The sequence below is a fragment of the Stenella coeruleoalba genome (assembly GCF_951394435.1).
Source record: "Stenella coeruleoalba genome assembly, chromosome: 3".
Taxonomy (NCBI): Eukaryota; Metazoa; Chordata; class Mammalia; order Artiodactyla; family Delphinidae; genus Stenella; species Stenella coeruleoalba.
This window is the reverse complement of record NC_137148.1, coordinates 72,300,313-72,313,569: the sequence shown is the minus strand read 5'-3', so window position 1 is coordinate 72,313,569 and position 13,257 is coordinate 72,300,313. Positions and strand designations below refer to the sequence as shown.

The 13,257-nt window shown below is 37.4% G+C and overlaps 1 protein-coding gene across 14 annotated transcripts in view; it reads right to left on the bottom strand.

The window, feature by feature from the left end:
• ADGRV1 (adhesion G protein-coupled receptor V1) overlaps positions 1-13,257 on the bottom strand; it is a 565,462-nt gene that overhangs the window by 431,346 nt on the left and 120,859 nt on the right. For all 14 annotated transcript variants that reach the window (XR_013827796.1, XR_013827797.1, XM_079918356.1 and 11 more), the window contains 6 exons: positions 9,851-10,460; positions 6,281-6,496; positions 4,613-4,828; positions 3,662-3,906; positions 2,216-2,397; positions 581-1,392 (listed from right to left, as the gene is read on the bottom strand). Coding sequence is in view for 12 of the 14 variants with exons in the window: in XM_079918356.1 (XP_079774482.1) it covers positions 581-1,392; positions 2,216-2,397; positions 3,662-3,906; positions 4,613-4,828; positions 6,281-6,496; positions 9,851-10,460 (2,281 nt within the window). In the remaining 2 variants the exon portion in view is untranslated. The remainder of the gene's footprint in view (positions 1-580; positions 1,393-2,215; positions 2,398-3,661; positions 3,907-4,612; positions 4,829-6,280; positions 6,497-9,850; positions 10,461-13,257) is intronic.

Genomic DNA, 13,257 nt, shown 5'->3' with positions numbered 1-13,257 from the left:
CATGAAAATTTTAAATAGTGGTCCCATCCAAGGCTAAGAACAGTATTATAAGTTGATCTACCACTAGTCTTAATTTAATATGAATCAAGTCACCAAAGTTTATGCTATTTATACTTACAAATTATTTTCTTTGGAGGTTTATCCTGATTTGTCTAGTGCATATGAAAAAGCTTCCCAGTTAGTACCCATTTTCCTAGCTACCAATACTTCTTACCCACATTTGGTTGTAGCTACCCGGCTCATTCTTGTAACTTCCCTTACAAAATTAAAAGTTGCTTTAGAGCTGCCTCTACACTTCCTTGAAGGCTCTGCTACCACACATAAAAGGGATAAAATTCTCACATTCCCTGAAAATCTTTTTAATAAACTAAAAAAGATACACATGTAGGGCCCTATGCCATGGGCCTACATATGTCATGTCAACCATTAACAAGCCAACTACTATTATTTCAAAACCATCATTCACTTTTACACATTAGCAAGAATGTATACAGTAAGAATTCATATGAACCTTGTCATAAAAACTGACTATAACGACTTTACCAGGGGGAACTGAAATCCATTTAGAACCATAACTCACCTTCAGCAAAAGTCAGAACGTCTCCAGCACCTATAAAATCTAAACCTTCAGTAGCTGTTCCACCAACAACACGCCATTGGACTGTCACCTGACCTAAGCTGCCCCCTGTCCTGTGGATCATCATCTCCACTGTGGTTTGGGGCCGCTCCTGAACTTCAATATATAAGCCATCTTCTGAGGTATTGGGACTAATACCGTAGATCACAAACACTCCAAAGGCATCACCATTTAATGCTATGACAACTGTAGAAGTATTTGGCTGTCCTATGGTTGGTTGGTTTTTAAGACTGGCTGTGATGTTCATAAGATGAACTTCAAGGAGAGAAATTAGGAAACTCTCATCCATCTCTGGGAAATCGTCGGGAAGAATAGAAACTGTGAGATTTGCAAATTCATCACCTTCCAGCATTACGGCCCATTGCCTTGTCACAGGCTCGTAGTCACTACCAGCCACAGCCTGACTGCTAAAAAGAGACGCTACCCTGGTCATGTTTTTCTTGTAGGTCCAGAAGTCTGAGTTGTTCACGGTTGGGCTGATCCACGATGTCATCCAAAAACACTGGGGGCCTTCAGAAGCACCGAGAAAGGAAAACGCTGAGCATGCGTGTTCTTTGAGGCACAAAGTGGCACAGGTGTACTGGGGTTCCCCCATTGCAGAGACATTCACCCAAGTTCTCCAAAGTGGGTCAGGCACCCCTTGAATTGGCGATTCATAGTAGGACAGTAAGTCTTGACCCTCCTCAACTGCAAGAGCCACTACATCAATATCGGAAGTACTGTAGAACAACAACAGCCGACCAAAGCGCCCTCCGCTAAAATGTGGAGTGACAATTAAAAGACAGGTTAAGCACTCAAAGCCATCTGTGGATTACATAATAGAGAAGAGAATGCTGATTGTGGTTTTCACTTTTTTTTTCAAGTGGATAAAGTACTAGCGCAAACACAACCATGTTTCTTAATAACATTTGTCTTTCACATTATGTTTTCTCATGTAAGGAAATCTGGCTCATTTTCAATCAAATACTACTTATTTTTAACCAAGCTATGAAAATATCTTGCACCATATGCAAATCATATCCATTTCAGAATTTTCAAAGACTTAGAAAATGAATCTTCATTACTAGCTTTCACTGAAACAAAGTAACAATGATACCAACATTGAGTACATTTTAAGGAAATGTAACTACTTGCCACAAGGTCACAAGCAAGACCAGCTATTTTCTATTTCTGAAGGAGCTCAGTGAACTGGATGCTGTCTCACAAGAGAAATCCAGACAAAATGGAACCTGAAAGTCAACCACTTCATATGGCATCTGAATGTTCTTTAATTTAGAAGCCAGTTGTATTCAAGTTCTAATTCAAACACATCACCAATTAAAGCAATAAGTGTCTGGGGCTACAAAGCCCAATGATGTATAATCCATTTCACTAATAAAAGGTATGATAGATACAATGAGCTCTTTATATTAATAGGCATAATTCAATTAACAAATTATAACAACCTATAAAATAAGTTACATTCTACAAAAACTACCAAACTTTATTTGACTGTGTAAGAGATCCCTTCCCACCACCCCACAAGTTCCATCACCGCCCCCCTCCCCCGCCGGATACAAGCAGCCACATCTCATATACCTTCTCCTGACAGTTATGTTAGCACAGGAACTTCTCTCCAGAGGCTCTTGAACACGATAAACCGACTGAACAAAGGCTACTGTACCATAAGGATTATCATTGGCAGGAATAGTAATATTTGCCACTCGATCTAACCCAATAGTACCACCACCAGAGGCATCAGTTAGTTGCACTTGGATAACCTAAAAATACAGTGAAAACTTCCTTAACAGAATCCCGGTTCTGAAATTAGAATAAAAATGATGCAGGAAAAAAAAAATCAAAACTATCCATACAAGTACAAGAACAAAATGGAGTAAAATATAAATGGACTCAAAGAAACTCCTCCATTACATTTACAATCCCAACACGTAACGGAACAATCCATCACCAACTTTTAACGATAGAGCATGATGGCACAGAAGAAATACAGGCTGTTTAAGTTCCTTAATATTCTGTTATACAATCTTGTGAATCAATTTTAAGAGGCCTGTTTATGTTTACCACTTCAATAATATACTTTTAACCCCTATACCTTTTTTTACTTAGGGAGGATACTGCATATGTGTTTTATGAATAGTTCATTTATTATGCTTTATTTCCCACATTCTCATAAATGAAAATTCTCTGATAAAACGTAAAACTAAAAGCATATCATAAATTTAGAGTAATTTATGATAAGTTTTTAGGTTTTCATACCTAAATTCAGAGAAAAGGAAAGAGAAATGTTGTATATGTATTAACTAATATCTAATATTTAAGAAGTGAGTAATGACACAATTAGCACCCAAAAAGAAATTTTATGGATTTCCCTTCTACAAAAATTTGACACTATTAAAGAATAAATGCTATTAAATGTAATTTTATGAGCTCCAGCTTTTAATACTTGAATTTAATAAAATAAAATTATCTTCAGCCAATATATGTTAGTGATGAATCAATTTCCCCACTGAGACTCTATCTTTATTTGCCACCTTGCCTCTTCATGATGAAAAATAAACATCAGGCAGATAAATCTAGCATGGTATTTGTCACATAGTAAATCCTAAAGAATAAACGAATGAGTGGAAAATCAAAATCTACACTTAATTAAGACTGACTGGCTCACACTCAAGTCAAAAGGAAGTCTGAATACAAACAAATTAAGAGTTTATATGAAACAATACAGCAAAACTTATGACAGACTATACATGTTTAATCATTTAACCAAAACGTAGAAAAATATTACATAACTGTACCAAAAAAATCTTATACTAGTAAACTAGTATGTGTATGAGACCTATTTCTAGAACATTCTTGTTTTTTGTTATCTCTAAGGATCACTTTCACACTAACATATTTTGAACATTCTTGCAGAAATAATTTATCAGACACCTCTATAAATGTCACAATAACAGCCATCTGTTGTAGTCACTATAAGACAAGATACGTTTTACAGTGTCATTCTAGAGTAGCCATTCCTCTCACCTCTTCAATCTCCGGAACGTCGTCAGCCAGGACCTCTAACAACAAGGTTTGAATGGTTTCCCCAGGGGCAAAGGTCACATTACCTGAGACAACTCGCAGGTCGCCAGTAGCAAGCTGTCCATTAATGGTGGCAACCCACTGAACAGTAACATTGCCGAGTGTCCCAGAATTTCGAATTATTGGCAGGTTTACCTTCACTGAGTTAAACTCAGGTTCCTCTACAATAAGTTTAGTAATCTGAAAACCTAAAGGGCAAAGCAGAGATAATTTCAAATACAAAGTGAAACTAAGTCAATGTAGAACAAACCAATTGCCGTCCTACAGTTGATTCTTTTTTTCCCCTAAGCAATCTAAGAAGCTAAACCCTACAAAATCAGAGAAACATGCTGTGATACAAATTGGTCAGGCCTGCCAAATTTTCCAAATTATTTTCATTACGATAGAAGCAGAAAGCATAACTCAGATGTCCACAGAGGTCAGGAATATACCAGTCATAAGTGAAGTAGGTCTAGTGAGTTCGGGGGCCAACTGCATGGGACAAACCTGGCAGTTGCGATTTTTCTCCTAAGACTGATACTGTGAAGGAAAGGGGCTTGAGGTCACCATATTTTTCTACTATAAAGATAGGCCAGAAATTCAGATTTTTGTACAAATTTCTGTGAATTAAATTAGTTTTTTAAAGAATCGTCTAAACTTCACAAAACACATCTAGGAACCAGATCTGACCTAAAAGCCTAAAAGTGTATGATTTCCAGATTTATTCTGAGAGGTTGATTTCTAACCACTGCTAGGTTTACTAACCACTGCTAGTGAACACACATAGGTGTCCTATATATCAGCAATAGCAGGTTAAAACGGAACAAGATCAAATCAATTCTGAGTCTCTAAAAATAAAGAAAGGTATGAATCTATACAGACAAGTAAAAGAGAGACACAAACTAGTCTCATTACCAAATAATCCATAGGGGTCATCAGAGGCCTCAATAATAATGATCGCCTCTGTTAATGCCCCTAGTTTGGCTCCTCCTGTTGTTTCATTCAGCAGTTGCACAAGAAAAGATTCTTCCAGCTCAGGGTAGATGTCATTAATGATATATATTGGCACGGCTTTACTTGTTTCCCCTTCTAGCAAGACTACATCCGATGAAGCTATGCTATAATCTTCACCTATAAAGACAAAAAAGAAAAATGCTAAGACTTATTCCAGTATATGATAATAAACATCCCATACTCTAGGGAAATACTATGACATATCACATTCCATGGACATACTTTGAAAGACTTTTTCGAGGATAGTGACTACATTTATTCTAAACAAGATTCACCTCTCTTGCAAGAAAAAAATGGGTTTGATACAACAAAATAACAAAAGAGACATCTGGGTTGTTCAAGTTCATTTTTAGAACAATGTATACATAATGTGTTCTATTTGCCATATACACATATAGATGATACAGATATAGACACAGACATATAGATAGGGACATGGATATGCACATGAACATAGAGAGTCATTCATTACCGCAAGAGATGGCCCCTTATCTACAACAGTAAAAAAAAAATGTGTATGGTACCTTAAAACAAAGAACAAAACTAGAATTCTGATCTCACTGGGGAGATAAATTACAGTGCTGCACAGAGACGGGCATGTCAGCGTCATCAATCTTATGGTTAGAAGCTATGAAATTTTCTACAAAGTTGGATTAAAAGCTGCTACTGCATACCACTCGGGGTGGCTTTGTCTCTGGTCAAAAAGTGAATGAGGAAAAGAGAGAGGCTTCCTATGGAATTTGGGTGCTAATTTTCTAGAACAGTGATCAACCCTCACCATCTGTCAATGTGTAAAGCCCTCTACAGACAGGCACTCCTCTGAGCTACCCTCCTCACCCCACCCCTTACACACATGTCATTTAAGGACTAGGTGAGCCTGGTTCATTGTCTTTTCAAGCAAGTATCACATCCAGATGATTTATTTCAAAAAATCAATCATGTTATCCCATCCATTCACACTCATGTCCTTTGAGTGCACACTAGAGAGGTTCTGATTGAATAGCTCTTAGGCAAATCTCCCTCTAGATGCTGTAACTGCACTACCAAAGAAGGCTGTCTCCTAATATTTGCACTTGACAATGAAATCCTTTTGCTAATACATAAAATAGTTAATGCTAATCATTGCCTCTACCATGTTCTTCATAAATAAATAAATAAGCAAGATGAGTTGAGAGACAAGACTGTTGCCAAGCACTGCAATCATATGGCTGCACATTTTATCCTGCATTCTTCAGTATTATTTACACATGAATCCCTTCCAAAAACCTTAAAAGTACACACAGAGAAAGCCTAACAATGCTTTCCTGGGTTTACTTTTCATTGGTTTGTGCATATTTGGGTCATCAAAGCTTTTAAATTCATATATAATTTGCCAACAGTTTTCACAAATTCTACAAAATCAATGTGATAAATATATAACAAAAACTCTAGGTCTGTGCCTTAAAAACATTCAAGGGTATTATTGCTTTCTAGTTGATTTTTTTTAACTACATCTTTAAGGGGCTTTGTTAATCAAGGATACAATTTCCCTCCAAAACACTTCACTGCTCCTTAGCTGTCTTTTCTCACCGGCTATTGCAGTTATTGGCACAGCTTTAAACTTCACAGAAACATCTGCAAATGCTCCTCCTGTTCTAGTCACATTGATAATGGGTCCAACATGATCTTCTGCAACTCGAACGATTGGGGCTGAGAGCTGAAGAATTCCAAACGCATCATCATTGGCAATGATAATTAGATGAGCAATAGTTTCTACCTTAGGCCCAAGGCGTGGAGAGTTTGCAACTGAAAGACAGAAGAAAAGCTAATATATCAAAATTCTAAGAACTGGCCAAAAAGTCATCAAGAAGCCTCAGCCAATATACAGAATGGATAAACAACAAGGTCTTACTGTATAACACAGGGAACTGTATTCAATATCCTGTGACAAACCATAATGGAAAAGAAGATGAAAAAGAATGTATATATATGTATAACCATGTCACTTTGTTGTACAGTTAACACAACATTGTAAATCACCTATACTTCAATAAAAAAATTAAATTAAAAAAAAGCCTTGGCAAGATCCATCAGCCAAATGGGATAATCATTTTGTGTTTTCTACTATTTTTAGCAAAAACATATTTATCGTTTACTATGTACCAGCACTAATCTAGATGTTGGGGATACAAAAATAAACTAAACGGAAAGTCCCAACTCTCCTATAACTTATAGGGAGATTTTTATTATAGCAAAGGAATAGTTACCCTACAAGAATTATTTTAATAACTATTGGAAACTTGTAAAAAGGCAAAAAAATGAATAGAGTATATTTAATCATCACTTTGCAAAATATAACAGAAAATGATGAAACCTACAGAATTATGCTCTTTTAATTAGTTACCAGCATGCCACAAATTTTTTTAAAGGCACTACAGTTACAAAATTGAGTAGGTAAGTAATCTAGTTACTTGCCCTCAAAGAGGAGCTGAAAATCATCACACTCTATTTCAATTACTGCCTCTCTCCCTGCTTCACTGTCCTTCCTCACAAACCTGTTCTCCTTGCCCCATCTCAGTTAATAGTTATGCAACTACCTCATCCAGAAAGCGGAGTCATGCTATCCCAATGCTGCTATAATAGAGTGTGCTCACTCAGGCTTTCAAGGCTATACTTTAAGGCTATGCTTTTAAGCCTACTTTTAAGACTCTCTTCTTACTTGCCACTGATTTTAGAGAGAGCAAAACTTATTTTGAAGGCATGTAAGACCCTCCACAAACTCCCTGACTTACTTTCTAGATTCAATTCCAACTGGCACCCTTGTCTAAACAAGTAATGACACAATTTAATTTCAATGATACAGGCCCAGACTGCACTAAATTATATAGTTAAAAACACAAAACTATAAATCAATATAACAATTAAATTTAACTACATTGGAAAAAAATGGCAGTAACACAGAGTTGTAGAAGCAGATGACATTTTCTGAGTATGCCCTATTCAAAAGGCATTGTTCTAAGCACTTTTCTTGCATCTAGGAATTTAATTCCCATACCATCTCTATGTGGTGGGTAGCACTGTCCACATTTTACAGATGAGGAATCAAGGGCACAAGGATGTTGAGGAAGTAAGCTAAGGCATTAGACTAGTACCTGCTGGACACAATTAAGAGGCATCATGTAAGGGTTTGTCTAATCTCTTGCTCCCTATATGCAATTCCTCATCAAACCTTCAATTATTCATGACTGTTCATCCTGCCCTGCGCCTGTTCATCACCAGTCTTCTCACACGGCTCTCCGGAAGGTTGATGATTACACTCAGAGCAGAGTACAGAGACCCTATCAGGTCCTACACTGATTTTGCTATTAAAATTGAAACAATATCACATAGATTTGCACTTAATTGTTCTTTTTTTTTTCATTTTTAATGACATTTACTGTTGTCTTTCTAATGCACTTAATTGTTCTTTAATTATTTCACATCATAGCTTATGCCTATTCTGAATCGCCCCAAGTATGCTGCATGGTTCCAGGAACATATCAAGCATAAATACATGTTGACTGTTTCTCCCATTCCACAGTACATTAATATTTTGCATATACCATTTTATTAATAATAATCGTTCACATTTATTGAATGCTTACCACGTGCCAGACACTGTATTCATTTTCACATATATTATGATATTTAAGCCCTATAATAATTCTGTATTATAGATTAGGAAACTGGGGCTTTAAAAGTTTATGGGCAACAATTTATTACTATACACTTGAACCTAAGTTATCTGCACCAGCAACCATCGCTCCTAGTCACTGCTATACGTGATCCTCCCTCCCGGTTTTATTTCCAGCTCACTCAATAAACTGTGAGTTCCTTGAAAACAGGGCTATATTTTATAATTCTTACTTAATAAGACTAATTATTGGGTTTTATTTCAATGTATTTGCTATTATAACTGATCCTAAATCTTGCTAAGAAAAAAAGGGATGGGTTATTGTGTGAGAATTTTAACCTTGACTGTAACCTGAAAATTTAATGCTAGCAGTTGTCCTAGAAAGTAAATTTCCTTCTATAACCCTGGACTACAATTACACTGTGGGCAAGAATGGTGCTCACTACACAGTATATCAGTAAGGTGAAGAAGTTTACTTGTAAGAAACCTTAATCTATATGGCAGAACACAGTCAACATGCAGATCTTAAATTGTACTCTTTGGACTATTTAATTCCAATTTCCTTAAGAAGGTTTTATTATATTGTTAGATATATAATATTTATTTACTGTATTACACTTACATATATTTACAAATATTATCCTAAAACTGATATTAAATTAATATCACCATTCTTCCTTTCCTTGTTGTCTTGTTCCAGGAATCTAGATTCTTCTCTTTATTTCAAACCCCCTTTCTAAAGTTATACATCTTCGCAGAGAGATGTGACTAATGAACAAGCTATAGTGCAATAACTACCTTTAGCTCCCCAAGCTCAGGCCCTGCCCTCAACTAGTAGCCCCCCTCTCTACAAAGCTACTGAGCCACAACCCCAGGGGTAGAGGCTGCTATGTTCCAACAGAAGCCGCTGCACCAGATCCTCTGCCCAACACGGGTCACTCTGCATTCCTCATTCTTATCCCCAACCACTGCCTTCTTCTCAGCTCTCATGGTGACCTACAATATTTCCAGGATTTCTTACTACTACATAGCCCTGTCCCCCAACTTCCCTCATGCAGTTGCCAAATCCTCACTCATGCTCCTCACTAATACAAAGAGACTCTGTTGGTTAAGGAATCTTCCAAAGTGGATCAAGGCAAAAGAGACTCAGGATCTTGCTACCAGGACTGTCCTTGGAATCCCCAGATTGATTCCAGAATGTTTTGGAAGCTACAATATCAAGTACAATAGTACTAGAGATCAGTTACACTGGATTACACAGACACTTCTAAAAATTTAGTCTGGGAACATAACAGGCTTTTAAAACATGATTTCATGTTTTCAAGTGTCCCACTTCCATTTGCCTTATCGATAAACTTTTGTAAGAAGATGTTTTCAAAGTTAGAACTTATTATTTTTATAGAATTTTCTACTATACCAAATTCTTAATTTATTGTTTCAGGATTCTTACCTCTAATAATAATAACAACACACTAATGGTTACTTACTTGGGCGATTCTGTACTTTCTCTATTAAAGTAGAGTTGAGCAGTTCAATAAACAAAGACTCCGACCTTTCTGGTTCATCATCATCCAAAATTGAAATAGTTATTGTTGCCTCGCTCTGATTGGCTCTGAAAAGAGCGAATCCAGAAGTTGGAATATAGTCTTTTCCTTGAGTTGCTCTGGCTAAATTAGGTGGAAAATAAGGCAGTTTTTCCATATCATCCAGTGTTGCGTATGTGACTTTGACTTTTCCCAGGAGGCCTTTTAACCTTATTATTGACAAAGTGATGTTCTGGGTAGCTTCCTCCACTTCAATAGGTCTATTTTTCTCAGAAAAGATGAAGACCCCATAAGGATCATCACTAGCCAAAACTATTAATGTGGCATTAGTATGAACTCCCAAAGAGCCACTGGAGACACTGAGGATACACACAGAGAATGCCTTATCCAATTCTGGATCTTCATCAGGCAATATTTCCACTGTGATGTTGGCGCTCTTCTGTCCAATCTCAAATGTGACGTTGCCAGAGGTGAAGGCCAGATCGCCATCAGGATCAGAGTCTATGCTCCAAAGCAAAGTCACTCGAGACAGAGTCCCATGACGTCTCATAATCTTTAAAATATTTAATATTAAAATGTATTAAAAGAGGAATTAAAACCATTGACTTAGAGGTCTGTAAATACAGAATGATAACGGGATATTAATTTTTTATTTTATTTTATATATAAGCTGTTCTCAAGAATATAAAATTCTTGAAAGCAATGTACTACCCATATTTGAAGACCCTCAGGGAGTCCCACTTAAAAAGTGATTGTGGCATGAAATGACAGACTGAACATTTTTAGCTTCTAACTAAACTATAGCTCTATCACTTCTGCAACTATAATATACATTAGTAATAAAGCAAATGCAATTAACAGTGTATTATATTTACGTATATTCATGAAAATGTTTACATTTCCTTCAAAGAAGGTATATACTTTACTGTAAGGAATAGATGACTGATAATTTTTCTGAAAAGTTAGCCATAAAACTCATTTTTAAAAGCAAATTATATTTAATTGTATGTTCAATATAATATAAAAAACAAAAATTCGGGCTTCCCTGGTGGTGCAGTGGTTGAGAGTCCGCCTGCCGATGCAGGGGATACGGGTGCCGCGGTCCGGGAAGATCCCACATGCCGTGGAGCGGCTAGGCCCGTGAGCCATGGCCGCTGAGCCTGCGCGTCCGGAGCCTGTGCTCCGCAACGGGAGAGGCCACAACAGTGAGAAGCCCGCATACCGCAAAAAAACAAAACAAAACAAAAAATTCACCAAAAAAGTACATAACCCAAGGTTATATAAAACACATTTAAGAAGCAAGAAATATTTTGTCAACAGTATATTAAAAAGAATGAAAACCCTAAAAAAATCACTTAAAGTTAAGTCCCAACTAAAAGTAATTTTTATTTATACTTAAAATATGAATGCTGGCTCAAAATAAAGTTAGAGACAGGAATTTATAAAACTTGATGCTTTCCCTTAATCCTTTTTTTTTCTTTCTTTAGTATTGGGTTGGCCAAAGAGTTCATTTGTTTTTTTTCCGTAAGATGGCTCTAGTAGTGCTTAGTTGTCTTTAACTTCATTAGAAACAATTTTGTTAGATTGTATTGTAACGACTATCATATCAGCATGCACTAAAAAAAAAAAAAAACTTAACAAAATTGGTGAATTTTTGTGTAGCCGTTTTAATATTGAAGATGGAAGAAAAAAGCAACATTTTTGGCACATAGCTGTATTATCTCAAGATAGGTAAAAACGCAACTGAAATGCAAAAAAAGATTTGTGCAGTGTATGGAGAAGGTGCTGTGACTGATTGAACATGTCAAAAGTGGTTTGTGAAGTTTCATGTTGGAGATTTCTCACTGGACGATGCTCCACGGTTGGGTAGACCAGTTAAAATTGACAGCGATCAAATAAAGACATTACTTGAGAACAATCAACGTTATACCACACAGGAGATAGCCGACATACTCAAAATGTCCAAATCAAGCACTGAAAATCATCTGCAGCAGCTTGGTTATGTTAATCGCTTTGATGTTTGGGTTCCGCATAAGTCAAGGGAAAAAAAACCTTCTGCATTTTCGCATGCGATTCTCTACTGAAACGTAATGAAAATGTTCTGCTTTTAAAACAAATCGTGATGGACGATGAAAAGTGGATACTGTACAATAATGTGGAACAGAAGAGATCGTGGGGCAAGTGAAATGAACCATCACCAACCACACCAAAGGCCGGTATTCATCCAAAGAAGGTGATGTGTATATGATGGTGGGATTGGAAGGGAGTCCTCTATTATGAGCTCCTTCCGGAAAACCAGACGATTAATTCCAACAAGTGCTGCTCCCAACTAGACCAACTGAAAGCAGCATTCGACGAAAAGCGTCCAGAATTAGTCAACAGAGAACACAAAATCTTCCATTAGGATAACGCAAGACCGCATGTTTCTTTGATGACCAGGCAAAAACTGTTACAGATTGGCTGGGAAGTTCTGATTCATCCGCCATATTCACCAAACACTGCACCTTCGGATTTCCATTTATTTCAGTCTTTACAAAATTCTCTTAATGGAAAAATTTCAATTCCCTGGAAGACTGTAAAAGACACCTGGAATAGTTCTTTGCTCAAAAAGATAAAGTTTTGGGAAGATGGAATTATGACGTTGCCTGAAAAATGGCGGAAGGTAGTGGAACAGAAGGGTGAATATGTTGTTCAATAAAGTTCTTGGTGAAAATGAAAAATATGTCTTTTATTTTTACTTTAAAACCGAAGGAACTTTTTGGCCAATCCAATAATTAGTTACTGGAATTTCCCTGGTAGCACAGTGGTTACGAATCTGCCTGCCAATGCAGGGGACACAGGTTCAATCCCTGGTCCAGGAAGATCCCGTGTGCCATGGAGCAACTAAGCCCATGAGCCACAACTACTGTGCCTGCATGCCACAACTACTGAAGCCCATGTGCTCTAAGGCCCGCATGCTGCAGCTACTGAGCCCGCTTGCCTAGAACCCATGCTCTGCAACAAGAGAAGCCACTGCAATGAGAAGCCCGCGCACCGCAACAAAAAGTAACCCCCACTCAACCCCACATGCTGCAGAGCAACTAAGCTCATGAGCCACAACTACTGAGCCTGAGCGCCACAACTACTTAAGCCCACGCACCCTAGAGCCTGCGCACCGCAACTACTGAGCCCATGCGCCACAACTACTGAAGCCCACGCACTCTAGGGCCTACATGCTGCAACTACTGAGCCTGCACACCTAGAGCTTGCGCTCCGCAACAAAAGAAGCCACCGCAATGAGAAGCCTGTGCACAGCAACGAAGACCCAAAGCAGCCAAAAAAATAATAATAAAATAAATTAGTTATCCCTT